General features: G+C 39.4%; 1 protein-coding gene across 11 annotated transcripts in view; it reads right to left on the bottom strand.

Moving 5' to 3' along the window:
• Positions 1–26,212, bottom strand: part of PTK2 (protein tyrosine kinase 2) — a 173,147-nt gene that overhangs the window by 40,470 nt on the left and 106,465 nt on the right. For 5 of the 11 annotated variants that reach the window (XM_031061601.1, XM_031061602.1, XM_031061593.1 and 2 more), the window contains 9 exons: positions 23,420–23,560; positions 22,631–22,708; positions 21,524–21,631; positions 20,489–20,606; positions 14,173–14,203; positions 13,398–13,450; positions 4,967–5,050; positions 3,804–3,821; positions 74–130 (listed from right to left, as the gene is read on the bottom strand). In XM_031061601.1, the coding sequence (XP_030917461.1) occupies positions 74–130; positions 3,804–3,821; positions 4,967–5,050; positions 13,398–13,450; positions 14,173–14,203; positions 20,489–20,606; positions 21,524–21,631; positions 22,631–22,708; positions 23,420–23,560 (688 nt within the window). The remainder of the gene's footprint in view (positions 1–73; positions 131–3,803; positions 3,822–4,966; positions 5,051–13,397; positions 13,451–14,172; positions 14,204–20,488; positions 20,607–21,523; positions 21,632–22,630; positions 22,709–23,419; positions 23,561–26,212) is intronic. The other 6 variants (XM_031061595.1, XM_031061597.1, XM_031061598.1 and 3 more) reach the window with 2 other exon arrangements.

The following is a 26,212-nucleotide window of genomic DNA, read 5'->3' as shown; positions in this document are numbered from 1 at the left end:
GAAATATTTTAGTTCCTGCTAAACCAAGGAAGCTTTTGGATAGGAAAGGTCCCAAGTTAACCATGGCACTTACTTGAGGGCATTGTGTAAGTGTCTTCTTCATCTATAATCTCTGCATAGTCATCAGTCTCTGCAAAGGGAGGAATTGAAGAGTTTCGGGAAAAGCAGATGAAAACAATTCCAGAACAACAACTCCAATGTACCAAGGCTGGTATGTCCCAAACCCCAAGCTCAGCATTGCTGGGTCACATTTAATACAGCATGACTAAAACTTGCTCATGCATAATTCATGATATGATAATGACCTCAGTGCCAACTGCATTATATCACAGAGATGCACTCAACAAAAAAGAAAAGGAAGATTCATTTGTGTTCAAAAAAGTTCAAGTTTTGCAATTGGGACCCATCTAAACTGTTGATTTAAAATCTTTTTAACAGCAAATTCCATTGCAGTAAAGAGAAAAAATTATGAATTAGTTAAATTGCTTTACTTTCAATAAAGTGTGAATAACAGTTTGCTATTTTTTATGTCAAACAGGCAGAAGACACCAGTGATGTTCCAGGGCAGCTTCCCCTTACTGTAAGTGTGGCCAGCTGACTTATTTACCACAGAATCTTCTAGAGCACAAAGATCTTTTTAAGCCACACTCTCTTCCCCATTTTTCTTACAATTTTCCTTGTCTAGTGGAAATTGACCATTAGTTTTGCTGTCAAGACTCAGATTTCATGGACAGGTTTGGAAACAACTTCCCAAAATTTTCAGAAAAATGACAGTGCACTTCTTCCTCTGCGTAAAAATTTCAAATTTTACATCATCTGTTCTCAAAATGGTTTAAATGGTGTCAAGTCATATCAGAAGGTCCTTCCCTTGTCCTAAAGAACTTCCAGTGTGTGGAGGTCATTTCCTGAAGTTCAGATCAATTCCTGCAGGGGTTTTAAAGCCAGTCCACGACAGTGGGTTCATTTTTTACTTCAAGGCTGTCAAATTCTACTCATCAACTTTAAACACAAAGAGAGGTTCTCAAAACTGAGTAATTTCCAAACACATTGTGCAGTTTTTGTGGTTGATTTCAGGTGATCACACACTGGAAAGCCTCTGGAAGTGATGATTTCCTCCCCCTTTTCCCTCATCTGCCCTGGAGCACATGGATACATCCCTACAGCTCCCTGGCATCTTCTCCAGAGCCATGGCTTGGACTGGGACAAAGCCACAGTGAGTGGGAAGAAGGATGGGATGGACCCTGAGCTGAACCCAGCCCTGAAACCAGAGCAAGGCTCATCAATATTACACACACACACAAACAAGAGGCTCAGTTTTCAGGCAAACTGAATATTCAACAATTAGGAAAGTACAGGTTGCCTATAACCTCTGAAGTTCAATACACTTCAGGGAGTAAGTGTAATTTATGATCCTAGTTTCTTACTATTTAAATAAAATTAAAGCTGTTTTTTTTTCTTTTGAACTCCTGTAGGAATACACCAGGTAAATGCAGAATTAAGAAATTCCATATAATTTTGAATTTTGTTAGGCAATTTCTATTTGGGACATAGCAAAACACAGTCACCTAATGAAAATGCAATAAATTCTAAAGACAGTGCACAATTCTGAACAGGCAGAACACTCCAGAAGCACTTATCTCTTTCTTGGTATTTTATTTTCTTCCCCACACTATAAGCTAATGTTTTTGTAAAAATAAGCCTCAGTTTGATTTAAAAAATAAGCTTAAAAAAATCCCCAACATGATGGAGACACGTCACTCTGTTTCCCTCCAATATTGTGAGAGGATTTTGAAGATATCAGAAAAGTTCTTCATGTTAGAAAATTAACTGGATGAAAAATATTGTAAATATACCTATGAAAAATTTTTGAAGTCTGGAAACCAAACTGATGCCACTTAACCGGTGCCACTTAAAGGACCTCAAACGCTTTTCACACTAGGTTACAGAATAGTGCTTTCAGAATGTGATCAATGGCAGGGCTTGTTCATCTCTCTATTTTAAATTAATGAGTTAATTCATACTAAAAGCATACTCAGAGCAGCACAGAGCACTTTACATGCTTTTGATAGATTGCCCAAAACCATCATGAAACCAGAAGTCTTCATAATCAATCCAAATAAATTAAATGTACACAATTAACTACACAAATATTTCTTGTTCCACATTTAGCAATCTGGAGAGGAATATATAAAAAAATAATTCCTATGTATGTCTGGCATTGGTTTTGGGAATTAGAGAAAAATTCAGTCCAAGCTGCACTCAAAGTGGTCTGGAACAAAGAATTGACCTCCTCACAGAGGGGCTTGGGCCCAGCATTAATGACAGACTGATAATGTCACCAAATCTGCCAGAACTGTGTCTGCTAAGAGATATTCCAGAACTACACTGAGCCTAAAGCAAATCTGAGCTGGGCAGGGCTCTCCAGGCTGCTCCCCAAAGGAGGATGTGTTACAGCACCCTCAAGAGCTGAACACATTCAGGGATGCCAGGTGTCCTTGGTAAGTCCAGAAAAACTCAGATTTAATAAGAGGGCTCATCATACTGCCCTTCTGCACTTTTTAAACCCAGCAGCATCACTTGTTATGATTCCTGGAGATGGCAAAATGAACAAGCTGCTTTCAGGAAAAGGTAGTGGTGATCACATGAATGAGCCAATCTGAGCTTTACTAAATCTGAATTCATTTATTAAATGTAGGGAGAAACATCTCAGGGTATTAAATCCATAATAGTTAATCCATGACCTTAGGCACACGTTTGAACTTCCCTTTTTCATAACTTTTCCCATTTATCAAAGCTTGTAATTTATAAAAGAAGGTAAGTTTCAATAAAAAAATATGTAGGGGTAGTATCTGAAATATAATTTTAAAATTTATGACAGAAAAAAATGTCCTTTTGATGTTTAAGAAAAGGAAGACAATTGTGTGGTATTATCTTTAGCTTATATCCGAAGGGAAGGAGATGAAAAGTTAATACACCCCCTTCACATTTTACTGAAAGGAAGGTCTGAAGACATGATCTCTACTTCCTCTTATCCCCCTCCTTTGCATATTGCTTTTATGCCCTTTTAGTGCCTCCTACTTAGAAGAATAAAGGTACACACACTATCAGTAGCAGCAGTTTGATTCTTTCCCAACATCAGATGGAATCCTTTAGAAAAACAGCCAAAAATCTCTTTTAAAAAACCAAACCCCAACTTCTTTTCAGAGGAAAAAAACTTTAAAAAGTCTGCAGAAATTAAATATTTTGTAGTAAGTTTCAAAGTTTTTTAAAAGGAAACCCCAAACATTAAAATCTGTCTTTAAAATTATTAGTTTGAATAGCTGAAATCTGGTTAATACTCATGTATTCAATCTGCATTAATCTATCTTGTACAGCTTTTTTTAATGCAAGGAGCACTTTGATGCCTTTAAAGCATTACACGGTAGACTCATTTCTCAGGTGTTATATCCACTGATCTCACCCACTGACCAAATTAATGATGATGTAACCATTTCAATCAAACTGGACACTTGCAAACCTCTAAACCTTCTTTGCATCATGCCACAAGTCTCATTGCAAACACATGCACCACCACATCCCTGTGTTTTTGAAATAGAATTTTTCCTTTTCCAATTCCAGTTTAGCAGAAAGCATTAGTTGCACAGCCTGTAAAGTACAGTATTCATCAGCTAATACCCAAAGCAGACCACTTTCGAACACTAAAAGCTGTATAAAATGTATTACTGAAATGTGCATTAAGTGGTATATGGAGATAAGAGTTGCATATTGCACGTTAGTAACACACAGACTAGAAAACATATTACCGTCCCCACTAATTTCATCTGCAGATCCAGGTGGCATGCAAGGAGAGAGAAAAAAGAGGAGGAGAGAGAGGGGACAGAAAAGGGGGAGGGGAAAATATACTATTAAATTCATGAGTAATCCAAAAGTATTCAGACTGTAGTTATCTTATATACCTGACTCAAGAGAAACCAGAAAAGCAGCAGAATTTAAGACTTGTCACCTAAAACCCAAGGGACAGAGATATGCTCTAAGAAGCTTTTATGATGAAACAGAGTTAATGACTTTCAAACACAAAGGTATACAAAAATTAAATTTGGAACTGGAACTAGTTCTTTTAATGCATTGTTAAAAAGTCAATTTCTGGGTTTATTCAATACTTTAAAGCAGTTCTCCTACAGACAGGTGAGTCGGCTCAACTTGACTCTGCACATACACTGAGGACTTTGGATAAGCAGAGTTGGTGTCGACCCTTCCAGAAGAAATGTACTCCTGAGCTATCACCAAGACACGAGTGAGAAATGGAACCATCTAAGTTTTAATGACACAGAGCATTGTGCACTTGTACAAGGCTGAAATTTAAACGAGTGGCAAAGAGAGCAACTCTACAGGGAAGACTTCAAACAAACACCAGATTCCATGTGTACCGCAGCAGCCCTACTGCACACCAAACCCCACAGCACAAGCTAAGGCAAATATTTTAGACACCTTCTATAGATAACAGGAAATTCTTCTTACCCCTAATAAAGCCAAACTGGTCTAGATCAGTGCTGGACCAGTACGCAGCCAAAAGCATCGCTGTAGTCCGTGTTTAATTCAACGTGATCTCAGCTGATGCTTATTGTTGCTATTCTGTTTCATCCATAAGCATGCTGTGTCAGGGGTCCAAGAATGAAGTCAAAATATATTTACAAAAAAAAAGATGGCAATCAAGGGCTGCATGACTGTATAAATAAAATAATTTAATATGTTTGTCATTGTAGCATATGATGTTCGAAAACACGGTCCCCATAAAAACGGGGACCAGCAAGCTGCACGAAAATCCAATTCAACAGCAGGAAAACATAGCAAAATTATTCTTGGAACTCTGTTTACCTGAGGCTAAAGTAGTTTACAAACAGTAACTGAGTTAGTAAATTCAGCTTTTGGGTTAATAAGGCAGCCTAGACAAAGAGCAGAGCAGTACCCTTGGGCGGCGACTCATGGGCACAGAAGACGAAAGGCAGAAAGCGTCTAGCTTTCTTTACTTTATGCTGACAGTGATTGACTCCTTTACAAAGAGGCAAGAAAAGGAAAGAGAAAAAAAAACAGAAACAAATTATTTGGAAATAAAAGAAAATAGACTGAAGAGAACATCTACAGCGAACAAACATAAAAGTAAAGGTTTACATTAAAATTCTGTATACCCAAACGAAAATACAAATGTCTCTGAAACTCTGAAGCATTTTTGGTGTTTTCCTTGAAATTCCTTTCTACAGTAATTCATATTTCAGTTTTTAGAAGTAAGACTAGAACCCATTAAAAGGTCAGATTATACCAGCTATGTACACCATTCAATAAAAACACGAAGAACATTTATCCCAGTAGTGCAACCTGCTTTTCCAAGTTTGCCATCTAAGTTCTGTCAGACTTGTGTGACAGCTGTATTCCAGCTAAAGTGGCAGTCACCAGACTTAAACATGTATGTACTGACTCTCTGAACCCTTAAAACAACACAGGAGTATTTCACACACCAGGGTTACACAGAACAAGGGAAAACATGGTATCTCTGTCTGACAGCACTGACAGATTCTATGATCTCAAATCTGGCACCAGAGTCTTATTCCCAGTGCCTTGCCCTGCCCATGGATATTCCAGCTCTGCAAGGACCTCTGGGTGAACAGCCCATGGACCCTCACTACCCACTTTCCCAGTCACCTCTCTGCATATTTTAGCAAAGTGCTTATCAGGACAAGGGAAATTTTGGAGTAGGAAAAAATACAAAGAAGCCAGACAAGGTGAGAAAGAAGGACACAAGATGACACACAGCATCTGAGGATACCTGCTCCTTTTATTTCTCTTGTTACCTGCTTGCTCCTCTCTGCTTTCCCCTTTTTCCTCTGCCCAAGGAAATATGAGAAGTGGTTTTAAAAGCCAATTAAACAAAAAACCTGCATCTTGAGGCTGGTAGCTCTTAACAGCCAAAACTCAGGAGTGAGGTCCAGCCACCTGGAGTTACACAGGCTGGGGATGCAGTGTTAAAAGAGAAGCCCAGTCCCACAGGAGCAGCTACTGGGACAGTCAACCCTCAGTGGTGGGAGGAGCACAAAAAGGGTAGAAAAGGAAAATTATATTTTAATAAAAGTAATTCCTACAGTCAACAAAAACTACCATCATAAAAACTGCTGGGTGACTGAGCAAACAGGAATCATTAATCTAGTGGGAAAATGCACATATCAGAGAGAGAGAGACAGAACATTAATCGGATTCAATGCTAAAAACTAAAAGAGGTGTAAGGAGAGGGGAAAATTCTTGACTAAGTCAGTGTATCAGTATTTCCATTTGTGTTGGTTTAAGACAATTTAAAGGGGAACACCCCGACCCTCGTGATACTCCTAAGGGACTTCTCTTCCTAACATCACATGGCAGACAATTTTCAGTACTGTCATTCTAGCACAAACCTCAGGTAACACTCACAAAAAGCTTCAGACACGCTAGGAAAGAAAAGGAAAAAATACTGCAGCTGGTTTAAGCAACCACTGAAAGGGTGTTGACATGAGAATGAGGGAACCCAACACTCTGTGCTGAAACAGAAGAACAGGTATAGAGTCACTGCAGGCTATGCAAGCTCCAAAAGGGAAGAGATGCTTCAACTCCTGACCTGCCTGCTCACTCTACAGAGCTAAATTAAGCCAGAAGTGCTGAAATGCTGCTCACCCTCTCACTGATAGGTGGGAGGCACAAGCTGCGGAAACCTGAGCAAACCTATTTCAAATGAGGGCACATTGCAAAGGCAAAAGTGTTTTTAATTTATGCCCTGATGCCCTGTGATGGTCCAGTTCTGCCCTTGCATTTTAAACTCTGCCTTTATGATTTGCTATCTGAAGTTTGTTTTGCCACAATAAATGGAAGATGCTTTGCCTTAAACTTACCACATCTGCAAGTCTAGCTACAAAAGGAAGTTGATTCTAATGAGTTGGTTTGAAATTTTAAAAAATAGAAGTTCTGACACTTCGCCAGGAGTCCAGAGAATACCATAATGAAATGAATACAACTTAGAAGGATTTCCAGCATTCCACAGCAGCTTCCAGCCAAGATATCACTGGTGCTCAAGAATGCTGCTGAAAACTGAACAGAACTTCTTTATTTAGTTTCTCTACGCAGCATTCACTAAAATTATTGTGAAAAAAAACTAACAAAGGCAAAAATAAGGAAAAAAATCAGTTGCTGTACAATAACTAGGTTAGAAAGAAAGAGACCAGGTTTTTACTGCCCTTTTTTTTACAGGGCAGTTACTACTGGAGCTCCTCATATGGGCAGAGAGCAAATACTGGAAGGCTGAACCTGAAAATATCCCATTCTATTTCATTGTACATTCTTGAACCAGTCTGAGGAAAAACCCTGAAACAAAAACCTGTAGAAAGAATAAATCAATTGATTTTTGAGCTTTTGAACTCCAATGAGCACTATGGGGTTGGCACATCAAATATGCCTCTAAATGAACAACAAACCCCCAAACCTGCATGGAATATTTCTCCAGTCACACCACACTGGTACTATTTGCACAGCAGAAGTGTCTGCTCAAATCCAATGAGAGGTTCACAAAGGAGGAGCACGGGAGAATAAAAACTCCTTAACCAGCACCACAGGCTGATGAAATCATTGCAGGAACTTCCTGGACACTGATTTGGAAGAAATCTCTTCAGACTGTCACCACAATTCATTCTGGTCTTTTTATGCATGAAAAGAAGCCTTTCAGTCAGTCAGGATAAAATAGGAAAAGATAACAGCACCAGTCTATTCAACCGTGATGGGAATCTGAAACACTGTAATTTATTAGCATTGAGGGCATTTTCAACTATATTATCTTATTAATCAGTGAAATAGCTGAGTTAGGAAGCAACTCCCTCCTCCATGAACCTGGAGACTAATGACTTGCTCAAGGTTTGTAAAATTAATCTGCAGTAAACTTTAAGCTTGAAGGTCTCCCAGTGCTGTGACCATATGGCAGAGCTAAAGCTCTAACAAAGTCTTCATATTCCTCAAATTACTTAATAATTACTTAAATTGAATTTGTAACTATGCCATTTATGGCAAGACTCTTAGTCTTTCTTTTCAGAAATGAGCTGTGCAGTGCAACAAAGGTGAGCTGTGACACAGTCCCAAGTGCTCAAGATACAAATTTTCATCTAAAAATTTACTTACACTTCTCAGCTTCGTCTTTTTGGAGTGTCTTGACAAAACGGACATTAAAAAATTGCCAATAATTTTTCAATCTCAAGTAAAGGCCACCTTTTCCCCCACCAACTAACTCAAAAGGAGCTAAGAAATACAAGTCCCGCACAAGAAACCCTTTCAGACCTTCACACAGGGCACAGGGCAGACCTTCATGTGGAGCACAGGAATTGTGTCACAGAGCCTGCTCTGTGCTCTGCAAGCAGAAGTGATTCAATAAAATTGAATTTGTTTTTCCATCCTGCTCACAGCTTTGCTGCTGATCAGCCCCAACCAGGGTACACAGGTCCTTTCACAAGCCAACATCTCCTTCATTCAGAGCACTTTAAAGTGCTGCAACACTGACATTAGGTTAACAGATTTATTATTTTTTTTCCTCTCCTGTTTGTTGTGTTTTCACATTTGGCTTCTGCTCTATATGAAATCTCCTGAAAGCCTCTTTTACTCACACTCTATACCATAGAGGTTTTTTCTCCTTCATGATAAAATCTCACTTAAATCATGCTTGCTGCCTTCAAAACAGGGTTTTTTTTTTTTCCATTCCAACTAAAATTCAGCTGAAAGCCAGGACTAAACTGGCAGCTCCCTCAAACAGGATCTGCTCCTAAGCAGCACCTCTCATTTCACTGCCAGATCAGGAATTAATCACAGTGATTAAAATTTAACATTGTTATGTTACAAATTTGTGATTTTAAAGCAGAACCTGGGAAGTTGCTGAGAAGCTCCTCTTTCAGGATCCTAAAATCCTTCAGCTCCTATACAGATATTTGCTCCAAGAGATCAAATCCTCCATGGGGCATGTTACTGAATATATCTAAACCACAGGATAGAGAGGCAATGGCACAAGCAGAATTATCAGAAACTCCTGCCATCATTTCATGATGCTCTTAGAGCTGCGCCCCATGAGTTTAAAATGCTGCCTGTGTTACTGACAGCAGCTGCACCAGCTGGGGAACAGGATAACAAACCAGTTTCTCTTTAATATATTTATTTCCCTCTTAAGGGTTTATGTCCTGGGGTTTGCTACTCAGGTGCCTTGAACACTTTGCTTTATCAGCTGAAACAGGGACTGTATTTTCAGAGACCTTTTAATTACCTTCACCAAATAAGCTCATATTAAAGCTGCAAAACCAGCACCTGCTTTAAGCAAAACCAATCCTGTGGGACATCCTAAAATCCCCTTCAGACACACCCCTTGTGCTGGCTACTGCAGGACAGCTCACCTCTCCCTTCCTGTCATCTTCCCACTCACAGCTCCCTCCCCACAAAACCAAATCACTTTACAACAGTACCTGAATATCCAAATGCCAGGAGGGACTGCTGGAATCACAGGAGCCTTTAGGTTGAAAAAGACCCTTAAAATCATCTAATCCAACCATTAACCCAGCAGTGCCAAGAACTTGCCAAGACTCATTCAATCCTCTGCCCGTTCAGTGAAACACATGGGCTTCAAATGTCATATTCTGTGGCACTGCATGGAAAGCAGCATTTGAGCTAGGATTAAAAAAATTCATGAATTCTCCAGGGCAAAGAAGGCACAGTGATTAGCCAAGGGATGCAAAAGCATATTTATTCTTCCTAGTCATATTTACATAAGCAAGGAAGGGGCAGAAGAAACCAAAGAACTCTGTGTCAGGAGGAATTTATGTATAAAGGGAGCAAGCAGCTACTGCTGAACTGATTTCATTTTATGAAAACCTTTTTGTAATATAGAATGGAACAGATAAGTTATTATTTTTGGAAATCTGTGTATCTGGAAATAAATGCAAGATCACCTTACCAAGGCTAATGTTTGCTATTTAAAAACAAACTGCTGGCCAAAGTAAGTTCCTTTAGACTAGAGCAGAGCATTTTAATAAGGTGTCTCCAAGCCAAACAGTGGAAATACAGTCAATAAAATGAGAGTTAACTGGTGTGCTGCTTCTTACACATTTGATATATTATTTGCACAGAGCAAATAGTTTAGCCTTACCATTTCCTGAGTGTACACCCTTGGCTAAGGACAAAGAACTCTTTTTTAATGGAGATGCAGAGGGAGAAGGAGGTAAAAGCTGCAATTCCCTATAAGCTAAAACACCCATTGTTTCTGGTGAATCACAGCAACTTCAGCCAAAACATCAGATGACTACCAAAGAAATCTAAAATCCAACCGATTTGGTTTAGCTAATTTACAGTAATTTATAATCTTAGACACATACAAATTTGTTGAGGCTAAAATCACTATACTTTTTAAAAGGAGGGGAATCTGGCAGGCATCTTGGTTACACACAAAGACAGTGTCCACTGCAAGGAACAGAGAATTTGAGGAATCAAGGTAGACAACACCAGAAGAAAGAGAAGCAGCAAGAGGCAAGAAGTTTGTGGTGAAACCTGGTTCAGTGACTCCCAGATCCAGCAATTTGCTGCTTTGGAATCCTGAAACCAACTTAATCCCTCACTAGTCTGAAAGAACCTTTATTTAGAGAAGGAAAAAAAAAATCAAGAGGATTTACAAACCTTCTATCTTTGTGTGCTTTGGAGTATTGGAGCACTTGGAAAAGACCAAGTTTTCACTTCACTAGACAAGAAATATTCCAAAGTGTATTAGTAAGTACTTAAAAAAGACAAGGTGTCTTTCATTAACAGGTTCCTTTTTAAACCTGCAGAGCTTCAGATAAATACCTGAACTTTCAAAACATCAAATCATGTTTCACACTGGGTTTGGATATTGCTGGTTTATCCCAGTTGTGGTGAGGAACTCACTGCAAAACTTCCCTTTCGAACTAAGTGTGTTAATACTATAAATGCATCTGACTTCTTAATTTTTTTGCTGAATCTCTGGTTTAGATTTTTGCTATTTAGCATTGGGAGAGGTCTAAACAAAGGGGAGCAGTGTCAGTTAAATCAAACAGCAGAATTAATTTATGATTTAAACCATCAAAGGTGTGGAGCAGTTACAGATGTCACTGAGCTACAAAAACTCACCTGAAACCTCTGGCTCTGAGCCCCTGCAGTGTCAGCAGGGAAAAGTTCCTGTTCTGCACCCCAGAGCAGCACCCCCTCAGCTGCCTCTGCCCTGGCTGCCTCAGGCCCTGCTGACCTGGGCTGGGCTGAGATTGCGCAGAGCTGGTCCCTCCCTTGCCCCATTGATGGGTGAGTTCCATCTGACAGCAGCAGTGACACTTCTCCACATCCACACCAAGCATCACTTCATTTATATGAACCTGATTCCTTGGGGGATTCAAGAGATTCTTACAGAAAGCAGCTTCTGAGAATAACCCCTGTCATGTGGGGTCATCTCAGCAATCTGCCTCTGCTTTAAATTTAATATGATGACACACTCAGTGCATTTTAACTAACTTTGGGGGGAAAAACATAACAACAACAAAAAGTATTTATGTGTTCTATGTCATTGTATTACAAGAAGAACAAATCCTTGAGATTAAATATTAAATGGCTTAAACCATTCCAGCATTTCCAGTGGTTTGTAACATGGTATAAAAACAATCATCAAGCAAAATAATTTTATTGTGGAGAGATATAAAACATTCCTACAACACAAAAATAATACCTAATTGGTTTTTTTTTGGTATTGGCAAGAATGAGGATGATATTTGCTGGTTTAATTTGATTGCACTGCTCACAGGAGCCACTTTGCAGTGTCCCTGACATTCAGCTGAACAAGCAGCTCACCTCCAGCACTGCTCTCATTTCCCCCTCATCCACCTTCATGTGATGCCCTCAATGCCAGAGCTGGGGGTAGTACAACTCACTTCCTACACTAATTTCAAAATGCAACTTTAAAAAGGAGTGTTAGTGCTCTGAAACACCTAGGAACTTCAGCAGAAGATACTTAAATTTGCAAAGTCAGAGTGACAGCAAGAAAGGATCATTATTGTTTTCATTATTGTAAGTATTACCGGCAAGCTCAGAAAAACTGAAGGAGTGAAAATCTGAGGCTGCAGACAGCCTTTTTTGTCCTGAAGATTGGCCTTTTTGAGGGTGAGTGGAATAATTTAAAAAGCACAGAGCTAATAACTTCAGAAATTTCAACTTTTTTTTATCAGCTAAAATGAGCCATACAGGTGAGAATCCAAAGAGAACATGCTGACCATGCGTCATGCTTATCCACCTGATCTAGCATGCTTGCTTGCCAGGCACTGAAGGAAGAAGAGCTGCTGTTTGACTCTGAGGCCACAGTAACTGGTGAAGCTCTATTACCCCACTGCACTTTTTTTATCCTCATTTTAACTCACATCCTCCCCCCTGTTTTCTTGCAGTGTCTATGTGGGTTTCCTATGCCAAGCAGTGAATCTCAAATATCTTTTAGAAGTAGGTAAGGGTGGGGAAAGGAATCTGAGAAGTAGGAAATGAATTAAATGTCTACATATCTTTCCGCCTTTTTGTATGAAATATGTTGGGGTTTTGAGTATTTGCCACTAAGAGCTCACACCAATGTAAAAGTGGGGCTGAAGCCTCCCTCTAAGGGGAGGGAAATCCACTGAGTCACAGTATTGGTTCTTCAAGTTTGTGACCAAACACCAGAAACCTATTAAAACATAATATAATCATAATACAAATCTTAATAATACAGATCATACTATAAATAATTTTTGCATTAAAATCCCCTTAATAAATATTATGTATACAGATTTAGAAATACATTTTCTACTAAGACACTACTAAGACTCAATCTTTCAAAATTATTTAAGAGTCTGTAACAGGAACATATTCTCTCTGAAGCATAAAAACTCCATGTTAACTTAGAGAATCCTTAAAATCTATAAAGAACAGAAACAACATGTATTACCTCACATACCCATCCTTCAATTAACTTGTCACTTTTCAATAGCAAAAATTAAATGCTTTTATCTAAACGGCTACAGAAAAACAGCTATTAGGTTTCTCTTTTCTGTAAAGCAATGATTAATATTTAATTGCCTATTTTCCCTTTTCAAAGCTGCTCCCTCACAATTAGCACATACTCAGGTAATTTCAGTTCTAGCCAAGACATTCTACTTCATCCCAAAGTTAAGTGGAAATTCTGACAAGCTCTGAAGTAACTGCACAGATGTGGCTGTTGCATAAAAGTTTCTCTTTAAAGCAGAGCTCCAGTCTGGGGCAGTCAGCAGCCCTGGAAAAGCTGCCTGCACCTCTGCCAGCTCCAGAAATAAACTCAGCTGCTGGCTTTGGATGAGCCTTACCTGACACAGAGACTGTGTGAGACCTCACTCCTTGCTTCTCATTGTTGGCCAGCCTGGAAAACAGAAGTTGGAAGTGCTGAATGCTGGACATTCTTCACAAGCACTGGGAGCTCATCCCAACAGGCACCTACTGTAATTAGCAGGGCTGAGCCACCTCCCCAGCCTCAGGATGAGCAGGGGGGAGAAGGCAGAGAGGAATCTACCACTTCATCCTGTCTGGGGGAGTGAGAGTGGCTTTTAATCAGCACAACGAGTCACAGAAACCTGGGGAGTTGGAAGGAAACCACAAAAGCCAAACTGTGCACACTTTTAAGATGTGTGTAACCTGACTGTGCTTATACTTTCTGTGTGATCTGTGGGAAATGGAGTATGAATTGAGTTTCTGTCTGTAAAAAGATTTATCCTGTACTATTTTGAATTCATTTACATGTCAGACATAGAAAACCAATCACATTTAAATGGAGTTATTTATAAATAAACAGTGCAAATTGTTTAGCATCGTTCCTGTAATTAAATTTACCAATGGATTCAAAAGAAACAGCCTGCTTTTGTTATTGTCAAATATGATGGATGCATTATGCAATTCTGTTCTCTGATCTTCTTTCTGGTATCTTTGTAGTTAAATACTACTGTGAGCTTTTTATGCCCTACCTGCTATTTGTCCTGGAATCCAAAAGCAACAATAAAAATTACTGTTATAAAGAAGTTCTGAAAGCATCACTATTTTTCAAAACATTTTTTTTTTATATATGAGAAAAGAAAGCACAAAACTTACTTTGGTATGGATGGTAAAGCTCTTTCACCTTCTGTGTAAACAAGAAGAAAACAGGATTAAAGCTTTTGCACGTTTTCAAATAACCTCTCTCAAAGTGAAATATATACATGCCTGAAACAATAATCATCACAATCTCTCAGGGAAACTGAGAGAGCTCAAAGAATGTTCTATACATATATAAACAGCAGCATTATCAACAACTCCTTCTACCCACTCACACAGACCTTTAGGCAAACTCTCATCTGAGGAAACAACGTACACAGAATATAAAAGCTGTTTTTATTCTTAACAAATAACTCCAATAAATCACTTGCAGAAGGTGTGACACTATCTCATCTCTCTGGTAAGAAATGTTTTTCTTTTATCTCCAAGATGTCCTAAGTTCTAACATATAAATAAAACAATTCAATCCAGATTGGATTTCCAAGTAAGACAACTGAAATAAATCATTAAAGCACATATTATCATATTGATTTCACACTGGCTTGAGACTATACAATGATAATGTTTTGTGCCAGAGAGTAAGTCAGCTTTTTGTACACTACATTCAAATCCTTGTCAGACTTTCTTTGAAAATGGTAATGTGTGTGAGACCGTGGATGTACCTATTCAAAGGGGATTTTTCTATTGGATTTCAAGAAACCCTTGTCATTCCTGTAGGGAAGTTACTAATCCTTTAGCAGAACACCTTTTCAGTAGATTGGAGTATGCAGGGGAGAAGATGGGTAATAAAGTGTGTTTCACTCTCTAAATCAATGTAGCTCTGATAAAGTGACCTGGGAGAACAACCACACTTGCAGAAAATGGTGATGTACGTTGTTCAACAAAATAATGTAAATTCTCATTTGTTTTTCTCCCATGTTATGATTTCCAGGAATTACAGGTGTAAACAACAGTCTCACCTTTGTGTATTAAGGGACTGAGCAGAGAAATGCCCAAAAGCCACACTCAACATGGCAAAATACTATTTTGTTCATTTTTTCTGCTCTTTACAGGTAGAAAAGTAACATTTGGCTCAGCAACATCAGTCTGTTTTGATCTGTCTGATGGAGGGTGTTGAAAAAGAAGTTGCAGAAAAGAAGGGAAACCAGAAGCTGCAATACCAAAGCCCTGGAGCAGCTCAGCAAGGTGACAAGAACAAGCACTTGGAACTGGGGGGCAGAGGGAGGACAGTAAGATTATATTAGCAGGTGGGAGATAAAGGTACTGTGATATGTTAGGGTAAGTGATACCTTTTGGGAAGGAAACAAAAGGCACAGATCCTCAGAGATAGTGTGGAGTAACAAATATGAAACCAGTGGTGTGGAGGTGCAGCCTGGCAGTAAAAGGCTGGGGGACAGGTACCCAAAAAAGAGAATGCAATGGGCACAAGAAGTTCAACCTGGATGAAACTGGGCAAAAGACACCAAGCTGGAAGGAAAAGGCACAAAAGTCCTGCCCACTGCTAGGCAAGCCTCCGCAGGGCTGTAAAGAACACTCAAAAGAACTTTAATTTTTACATGACACCTACAGCTGTCAGCATTAGCTGTGAAATCATCCTGGGTTCTGCTTTACACCAATTTACGCTGCTGCTGCTGGCTGTTCCAATGCTGCTCTTAGACTTGGCAATGGATTTAAGGCTTAGACGGTGCTGATTAATCACACATGTTACTGGTGGAGTACAGAGTCTTCCTCTGCTTTAAAAGAACTTCACTGAAGCGCACAGTTACCTTATTATTCTGTGTTTTTAAATCAAGGTAATGGTTGCACAATTAATAAGCAGCTCCTCAAAATAATTCTCCTTGCTCTTTAAGATGTAGCTCCATTGCATGTTAACTGCATCCTATTCAAACTGCATTCTAAAGACAGAATTTTAATTTCCCCTAAGGCTTCTTTTTGGTAGAGCATCATATCTGGGGACTTCAGAAAGATATGTGAATGATTTCATTAGACTGGATAGGAATGATTTCATAACACTTGCAGGGCCACAATGCTTCATATGTTCAAGATGCTGAGATCAGATCAGATCTGAATTTTCCCTCCTCCAACCTCCTAAGAAAGTGAGAAATACCACAGGTGGTAACTGCTAGTGTGTGCTGAAGTCAAACACTACCTATCAAAGAGGATCTAAAGGAGATAAAGAGAGAATCTGACTTTCCACTGTGGTATTAAATTTCCTTAAAGAAGAGAATCTCATTCTGCTCCCACAAAGCTCCATTCCACTTTCTGAACAGTTTCCTATCAGTGCAAAGTAAGGGTCATAATAAAATGTAATAAATCATAACAAAACAAAATCTTGATTCCATTGTAATAGCAAATCCTTTCTCAGCCCTTTGTGAGATAAGCAGAATGTGAATAGAAGTGGTCTTACACAGTGAGTATGATGTAGTCAATGAGTTTGAAAAACAAGAAAAGTGAAGGACAGGTGAAAGAATTTAAGGGAAAGTGAAGGAAAAGTGAGAATTGAAGCAGTCTGGGAAACTGTGAGGAAAAGATGGGGATAGACAGAGAAAAGCAGAGACTCTGACCCAAGTGAAATAAGTATTTGCTTCCAGATCCACTGGGAAATCAAGCAGCACACATGGGTCCACCATACCCAAAATTGTTCCATCTGATCATCCCCCATTTCACTGTCCCCTGCTGAATTCCACAGGACATAAGTGGCTTTGTGCTCATTTGCATCAGAGCAAGAGATCTGGACCCTCTGGAGCTGGGAGATATGGACAAGGCAGGTTCAGCCTGGGATCAAGGAAGGAACACCCAGAACTGCCAGGAAGCCACAGCCTGGTGCCTGCAGGGACTGGTTACAGGGACAACACACCCCACTTTTGTGTGCTGGAGATATGTGTCAAATGCAGGGCTGTACATGGACAGTGGAAGCTAGAAAAGCAAATAGATGTTAAAAAAAAAAACACACACAAAGGTATCCAGGTATCAAAAAACCCTCATACACTATTAAGTATTAAGAGGTGCCCAGGGGTTGTTGTACTAGGGGGCTGGAACAGATAATTTTTAAAGGTATCAGCAAACCTGAACTATTCTGTGATTTTTCCATGATTCTATGTCTCCTCCATCACTGGATATAATTAAAGAAAAAACTAATCAGCAAGGAACTCCTGATCCTGCAGACGCCCACAGGCTCTGGATACAAACTGCTCACTTCAGGCACTGGTGCTCATCCTTTTACAGTTTATATCCTAAATAAAATACCAAATATTCATTAGTACCCCTGCAGGTCTGAAGTCAAAATTTGTTACTAACAGTATCCCAGTTAAGGCATATGTTGTTTTTCACAAGTTGAAACCCACAACATTTTTGCCCAATTCTATATTTTTTAAAGAAATGGGATATGCATGGCTCTGCTGGGCTTTCCACAGGATTGTCCAGGTCTGAGCAGAGCTCCATGCTGGACACAGCAGAACCCAGGCAGCTCCAGTGCTCCCAGCCTGGGGGAATGGAAATTGTCCTCACCTGACTGAAATTATTGTAAAGCTAAATCAGCAAAATCAGTGAGGGGCCAAACTACAGAGGTAACAGTATCCTAAAAATGGGAACACTTTACCAATCTATTAAAATGAAAACCATGCCCAGGGTAAATCTGGGTGAAAACAAAAAGCACTTAAGTGGAGAACTTCACCAACTATTCAGATTTGGTATTTTTGAACACTCCCTGAGCAGCTTGTTCCAATGCCTAACCACCCTTTTGGGGAAGAAATTTTCCCAACATCCAATTTAAGCCTCCTCTGGAGCAACTTGGGACTGTTTGCTCATGTTCTGTAACTTGTTACCTGGGAGAAGAGACCAACCCTCATCTGGCCACAACTTCCTTTCAAGTGGTTGCAGAGAGTGATAAACACCCCACAATCTAAAAGCTGATACTCAGTTCAACTGTTTATGATTTTTTTCATTTGTGCTCTTGGCCTGTAAGAGGTAAGTGTGATAATGGAAATACAAATATAAAGTGTAATATTTCAACAGTAGTCTAAAGGGACCTGAACATCAAAATATTTATGAAAAATAAAACAAACAGAATGGAAAAATGCCAAATACTGTCCACATCTTAAAACACTACCAAGTGGTCTCCCCAAATTTAGAAGAACTGGATCATTAATGGATAGCATGACAGATATCACAAAACCAGGCTCTGTTAGTTATCAAGAAGGACAATTTATGAGGACACTTCCAATGAATGTAAATTTACAACAAAGAGGGGATGGGAAAGCTCAAAAGGGGGATAAAACACATCTGGGGGATCAAGAGTTGCTCCATGATTTGTTTCTGATGCATCTTACACAATCAAAGCTCACTGTGGAGGGACCTGGGAATGCAGATCATGATGGAGACAGTTCTCCTATGAAATGTTTAATGAATATGTTGGGTATTGCTATGAACTTCAAAAAAAGAAACCTCAGAAAAAAGAAACCCAGAATTTATTTTAACTAGAGGGGTTTTCTTCATGTATGCATAAACAGGAGTGTTCCCAAAGTGCTACCTGATGTTCCTGTTCAATCACTGCTCATTTGCTCCATATTAAAATTCTGTTATAAGAATAGCACACAAAAAACCACCCTGCATCAGAAGCATTGATTTATCCTGCATTCACACCTACCAGAAACCTCAGTTAAAACTTCTGTTTTCTGTGCAGGGCACAGAAAAATAAGAGATATTGCCCCTCAGAGAGCTCAGTCAGCCTAGAAGATGTAGCAGATGCTGCTAAGAAAGTCAGGTAGGAGCAAGACAGGAATTAGAAAGAAAAATTGCAAATAGAACAGATCAGTTTTGATGGGCACCACCACCAGTGTGGAAGTGGCAAGAACTGGACAAAGTCCAAATGTGTCTCTAAAGGAAAAGCAGAGACAGAGACAGAGCCATCCATTAATTCAGGGAAGAGGTCATGTATAAACATGAAAAGTTTTAAAAGATCAACTGTGGCTACAACAGTTCAGGCTGGGAAACAGCCAATCTACTGGCATTAGAAGGAAAGTTTTGGGAGTGAATAATAAGGATTGTAGCAGACCCCAAATCATGATTTCTCAGAAAAGAAGAGGCACAAAAGACCTCCACTCATGGGCACACACCAGTCTAGAGACATGGAAATCTTGGACTGTGATGGCTCTTTTATTTTGAGAACAATGAACTATTATTATCTCTGATGCTGGCTTATCCTTTTGGTGTCTGATTTTGGGGCCAATGGTTCATCATCACCAAGTTGTGCACCAAGGTGGCTTGGAGAGCTGAGTTTATGTTGAGGGAAGATTTTAATTTGTGTGGAGATAAGGCTGCACAACTCACACAGCTTCTAAGAAAACTCCTTGTGTGGGAGCTGAATGTCACTCACATACACTAAGGGTCAGAAATAACAAAAAACATGCAAATTTAAGAATAATGTGAACAATTACCATGTGCTGTCAAAACACCTGAGACCCTAAGATCACATTTCTTTATTAGTGGATGCTCAAGTTTAAGTTTGGGGATTTTCTGAGCCGCACACAGGGAGGATGTTACAGATGGACCTGGAAAAGACCTGAACTATATGTTAACAACATCACCCCAGGGAAAACCTGTGGTAGAAAAAAGCAAGAATGGGGCTAAAAGAGACTCAGTTTCACATTGGAGAGATGCTGGGATAGTTTGTGTACTTTGCTGTACTACAAACATGGAAAAAGGAAATAATTTATTGTTTTAGAAAGCAGCAAAGTTGGATGAATTCCCACAGGTAAAGATGAGAACAACATGAAAGAAGAAAATTTCATTCTTAAATAGCTTTGCTTGCATGTTTTTCAATAATTAAAGCTGTCTGAAACTGGAAAAAAATCTAATGAAATGCAATCAAATTCTTTCTAAAACAAGGAGTACCTGCAACCTCATCTCACTTCTTGAGACATGCTACAAAAACAACTGATAGCCACTATAAAATGTATCTCTGCTTTAGTTCTATTTTATGAGAGAAACTCATAAGACCTCTCAAGGTTTTTACTTTTTAAATGGAGGTATTTGAGTATCTAGGAATATCCAAATGCATCCTAACCAACCTCACTGAATTTCCCCTTGTATACTGGGATTCATGTTATAAGATAACACACCCTTGTAAGGAGTGCCTTTAATAATTACAATTCACTTCTGCCAGTTAAGTTTGGAATTAGTACAAAGCAGTGATTGCTGAATCAGCCTAAATCCTCAGCCACTAAGCAATTTTTGATGCAGTGACAATTTAATATCAGCATTTCTCACGGCTGCTCCCTGAAAGAAAAAAGCCTCCAAGTGAGGGTTTTTCTGCTACCTCTGTCTTGTATTCCAATGCAGAATGAGCTGTGAGCAGCTCTGGGGGTGTCCTTACCTTTCTGAGGCCTGATGATGAAGGACTGCGTGGCCCCGTTGACCAGGCGGCAGTAGCCGTCGATCAGGTCTGCCATGTTCTCTGCAATGGTTAAGGATGGTGCTGTCACTGTCAGAGGCTACAGAAAGGAAAAAAACAAGGCACCAACAAAGAGGAATTATTGCAGTTGCAGCCACTGAGTGGAACAGCTGTGTCATTGCATCAGAACTTTACACACGCCTGCAAAGCGTAAACAGAACAATGTGGGTGAGCAGGGAGATTCCTGCTTGAACTTTTGGGCAGCAAATTTCAAACAAGAGGTTCAGAAAGCACAGCTGGTAAAATCCTCTACCTAATGTAGTGTTAGTTTGGGCTTCTGAAGTGTAAACCACTGTTGAATACAACTGTTATGATTTCCAGGATTGTAATTAGGACAATTCTGAAGAAGTTGTTTATTCCTTAAAGCTCTCACAGGTGGCATCTTTTTTTCCCACCCTCTGCAGCAATTTGTTCTTTGGCTAAAACAGCCCTTCCCATTTTCAAGAAAGATTTTTCAAAAAATAAAATATGTGCAGTGGAAAAAGAGATGAGAGACATACAGGCAAGCTATGAAGTTCAATACCACCAACATTCATCATTCTCTGCACAGATCTGCCACCCTCCCTCAATCCTGCTCTTCCACTGTTTTCTGGTGCACTGGACCAAGGAAAAGATCTGATTTCACTTCCAGCACTGCTTCCATGTAATACAAGGGAACAAATTCTCCTTTTTTCATATTTCCTCCTCACATAAAAGTGGAATTGCTCTGTTTCCTCTCTAGGATACAGTATATATACACAGGCTGCTATAAAATTGCTTCTTCTATGAATATCGAAGTCTACAAGCACCAGATGCAAAACATAAAACATGAATGAACTTTAAATTTATTTTAAAACCAAACCCAGAACAAAAGTCCAATATAGAGAATATCCACATTAGAAGGGTGTTACATCCCACTCCTTGAAAGGAAAAAACAAAATACCAAGTTTATCACCACATACAATATCAAAAACATACCTCAGGGGCACCTGCTATCTTGAGTTGCAACATCCCTTTTCTGTCCTTGTCTTCACTGTTTGAATACTGAATGGTTTGCACTTGATTGAAATCTGCTAGATGGGTTGGCTGCAGAAAGACAACACAACAAAATGACGGAAAAAAATCAAAACCACAGCAAAATAGCCTGTCTTGATCCCTGGTGTTGCAAAAGCACAGGGAGACTTTGATCCCCAAACTACACATGCAGAAATCTGTTTTCTGTTTCCTTCTAGAGTTTCATTGCCACACACTCCCAACACACACAAATATCCAGAGTGGCTGGAAAAGGAACCCAGCTCCACTGTGCCCACAGAGGTCACTGTTGAGCAGTGCCAGGCACGCTCTGAAGTGGGAACAACCTCTTGGGTGTCAACAGAGAAAACTCAACAGGTTAAAACCACATGGAACCTGCACTGACACATTCCCCGCATCCCTCCAGACTGCTGGAAAAGGTTTGTTCTTAGCTCTGTGTTCCTGATTTCCCCATCTTTTCACTGCTTTTGAATTCATTTCAATAGAAAACTGGACATGGGCTCAGTTTAAGTTGTGATTGTAAATTGCCCAAACATTTTGCTGAAGGATCTGTCTGGACAGAGTTCCTTGCACCACAGGGGTGCACAGGAAATACTGAAATACAGCTGGAATCAAGGAAAAGGCTGTGAAGGATATGAAGAAAGTAAATAAGCAGTGCCTGCATAGATGTGCTCACCAACTGGTTAAACAAGCTCTGCATTTACACATTCCTAAGAAAGAGAACAACTCAGAATAATTCACGTTTCATTGGTAAAAAGTCCCCAGCAATGCTTCAGATTCTGCAACTGAGCACTTCACTGGGTAGAAAAGCCAACAAATTCAGTGCTAAAGCTGACATAGTCTTTGTACCTAACACCAGTGCCTTTCCTCTGATCCCAAAACACAAATTAATATCTGACTAAGAGCTGTACATGCTGAGAGCTCCCAGCTCTGCTGTGTTTAACCCAGAGATCAGACTGGTCACTCCCCTTTCTGTGACATCCAGTTCACAACAGGTCATGGTTGTTAACACGGTGACTGAGGAAAAAACCCACAAAACAGAAGCAGACTTACATTTGCACCCTTGTCTGTCAGGTAACTGATTCCTTCTTCTGGGCCAATTGCCAGTTCCACTGAAATAATCCAGCTTGACTTGGGAGTCAAAGGAGAAAGGGCAGAATTTCAGTAATAAGACAAGGCCTTGCTATGGAACACTATAATCCAATGTGGTAATTACAGGTTTTAGTAATTAATATCTAGAAGCTTTTCAACTCTTCAAACAAAATTATATTCAAATCAAGTAATTCTGTAAGTGTCAAAACCCCTCATGACTGGTTTCCTGGGGATCTCTGCTACTCAAACTGCATTTCCATGTATTTTATCTTAGGTCTACATGAGAATTATGGATTTCCTGTATTTCCTCTTCTCATGAACATTGATATTTAAGTTCTAATTTCTGCTGGAGTCTCCATTTTCACAAACCTTCCAAACATGGGGCCCTTCTTCAAAATTTGCTTGAAACAGGTAGAAATTAACAGGTATTAGGTGAAAATTTACTAACAGAAGTTGACATTTCCTTGTGGAAACAGCTGAAAAAGTGCTTGACTTTCACAAACAAAGCATCTATAAAAATATTTTATTTTACATACAATTCTTACCCAAGTAATGAATGATTATTTATTTTAAACAGTCAATGGAGAAAGTTCTAAATAAAATCAATAAATACCATTTGTTGCTAATGAAATCCAATCGTCTCTACATGAAAAACGGACGTAAACAAAAAATTATTGCAGAACCAAGCAAAAACAATTGGACTGAAAACTCCAGAATGGATTCTACTGACTGTCACATTCCTCTACTTACACCAAGAGCACACTTGAAGCATTCCTTGTCAAATCTGTACACTGGAGAGAGGATCTCAAAGAACTTCAAAATACTTTCTTCTCTATTGAGGTTGGCAAATTGTCGAAACGTTTGTTGGATTAATTTCCGTAGTGTTTTGGCCTGTGTATCAAAACATTTGGAGAATAATTATTTTAAATCTACTAGCTGAGGGATATTTTAAGAGTTTTGGTCACTTAGTAGTACTAAAAGTGTCTTTATCAATGAAATGCAGACAACTCCCAAGGAATAAAAAAAGCTTCCAAATGTAAGCAGCAGTTCTGCCTTTTGACTTCTGCTTAGGATCAGCATTATTTCTGCTATACTACAGAGATGTTATTTAATAACATTTTAAATAAGTTAAAATAGAAGACCACATGTTAACCCTTCCAGGAATATTTGTTCTAAGTTCCTCATTTCTCTCAACTTCTGAACTGTGTCCCAACACAAAAAAACCCAAAACAATTTATACCTTCATATAAGCTTTTAAACCTAAACCACTATTCTCTCTCTTACCTGGCAATAACAAGCCAGCTGTAGCTGTATCTTAATCTTTGCACACAATAACTCAGACTATCCATAATAAAGTGGATTCTTTCAGTCTGATAATAAGCAAAAAAAAAACCAAAAAACCTTCAATATAAATAGATGAAATTTAAATAGTAGACTGAATGCAAAAAGTAAACCAAACTTTTAAACTAAACTATATTAACTATGTTGTCTACCACTTTATTAGCTGTTTTCAGGGTACAAATAACCACTTGTAGCAGCACAAAGAATAGCTAAACTAACACTTTAAAAAACTGAATTATCTGCCTGTACATAATGTATAATCCCTGAAAGGCAGCCACTCATATGAAAATAAAAATGGGGCCTGAGAAGCAGTATCTCTAAGATGACCCCAATCTGAACAAGTCATCAAGAACTGTGAATAAAAACCTCTGTCTAAAGTGACTAAATGGCCTTTAAAAAGTCCAGTTCTAATTCATCTTCCAACTACCAAAAATGACAGAAAGCAAAACCACGCTTATCTTTGCAATATGTCAAGGTTAAGACAGGAATTACCACTGTTCCTCCATGCAAACATATCTGAATGTCCCATTTTAACAGCAGTAAAACTCTTTATTCTCCCACACTGCCTGTTAACAGCCCCAGGCACTACACAAATACCAACTTCCTTTTGTCGTTAGCACTTCCAGGCAGATTAGTTACTCATTTTTAGAAAGCCTTTACAGAACTGTTCAGAAGTCAAAATAGCCAGAAATGTTTCTGTGGAGTGTTTAGGAGTTACTCCAGCAGCAATAATCCAAGGGTGCTGCATATTCACAAAATGATCTGTTTTGCAATGATGCATCTTAAGTTGGAAAAAAGCCCTCTCAGCACATACTACACTGTCAAATTAACAAAGAAATCTGTAACTTTGGTGTAATTTCAAATTCTTTTGTCAATTTAGCAGACCCAACTCTCAGGTGGACCATTAAGGAGGCTGCAGAGCCTTTGGCAGTCAGGAAACTTCCCTCGGGCACCCAGAGCTGCCTCAGGCTTTGTAAGGACTCAGACACTCCACACTGGACCTCCCTGGTATCTTTATTTTTACAGAGAAAAGCAACTCCAAGGCAAGTGCAAACCTCAGCCTCAGCTTATCACTGGCAAATACCAGGAGCAAGACACAACAAAATAAAAAAGCATTTGCCAGCTCAAGGTGTCCCAAGTATTCCAGCTACTCAGTTGATTAAATATTCTGCCCATGGATTGTATTCGTGAGTAATTTCAGCATCACATTTCCAGGAATACTGGCATGTGTTATCTGGTTCTTTTCAATCCACCAAGAAGAACTGGTCACTTTAAATTTTAAGATCATGAGCAAAGCGTGAAGATAGAAAGTCCATTAGAGTCACAGGCTGGTTTGGGTTGGAAGGGACTTTAGAAATTCCATCATGTTCCACCCCCTTACCATGGGCAGGGACATCTTCCACTGTCCCAGGGTGCTCCAAGCCCCATCCAGCCTGGCCATGGACACTTCCAGGGATGGAGCAGCCACAGCCTCTCTGGGCAACCTGTGCCAGGTCCTCACCACCCCCACAGGGAAGAATTTCCTCCCAATATCCCATCCAGCCCCACCTCTGGTCAGTGTGAAGCATTCTCTGTGCGCTGTCACTCCATCCCTTGTCCCAAGTCCCTCCCCAGCTCTCTTCCAGCCCCTTTAGGCACTGGAAGGAGTCTCAGGTTTCCCCAGGTTTTTTCTCTTTTCCAGGTTGAACAGCCCCCAAAACCACAACTCTTCCATAACAGAAGCATCTATCAGAAATATATGCAAATAACAACTTCAAGCAAAATGCACTGAAAACTTGCTCTTAAAAGTATTTCTAAGAACCATTGGTTTGTTCCCTCTGTGTGTTCATTCAAAGCAGAGAGAACTGAGAGAAATAATAATTTTATATTTCACAGCTATTGGGAACCCTCCTTTTCCTGCCAGTTCAAATTCCCTGGTTTTCACAAAGTGGAAGAGCAATTTAAGGATTTAAATCCTGTACTACTTTGAACAGGGATTTCATTTTCATTGAAAAGCAGACATACTTCTCCTTCCCTTGTTTTTCTTCTTCGAATGTCCAGCATTTTTCTTCATTTCTTTACAAGGTTCCCACTCAGCTTCACCTTCTGGCAACTCTAGCTACTTCTTTCTGCTACTCTCCCCACTTCAGGATTTCCAAAGTGCAATTTTCTTGGTCAGTCAGTTTTCTGGCTCCATGGTATTATTTTTGAGACAGTTATTCA

The sequence above is a fragment of the Geospiza fortis genome, unplaced genomic scaffold (genome assembly GCF_000277835.1).
Source record: "Geospiza fortis unplaced genomic scaffold, GeoFor_1.0 scaffold351, whole genome shotgun sequence".
NCBI classification, from domain to species: domain Eukaryota; kingdom Metazoa; phylum Chordata; class Aves; order Passeriformes; family Thraupidae; genus Geospiza; species Geospiza fortis.
Note: the sequence above shows the minus strand (reverse complement) of the source record. Positions and strands in the feature narration are given on the sequence as shown.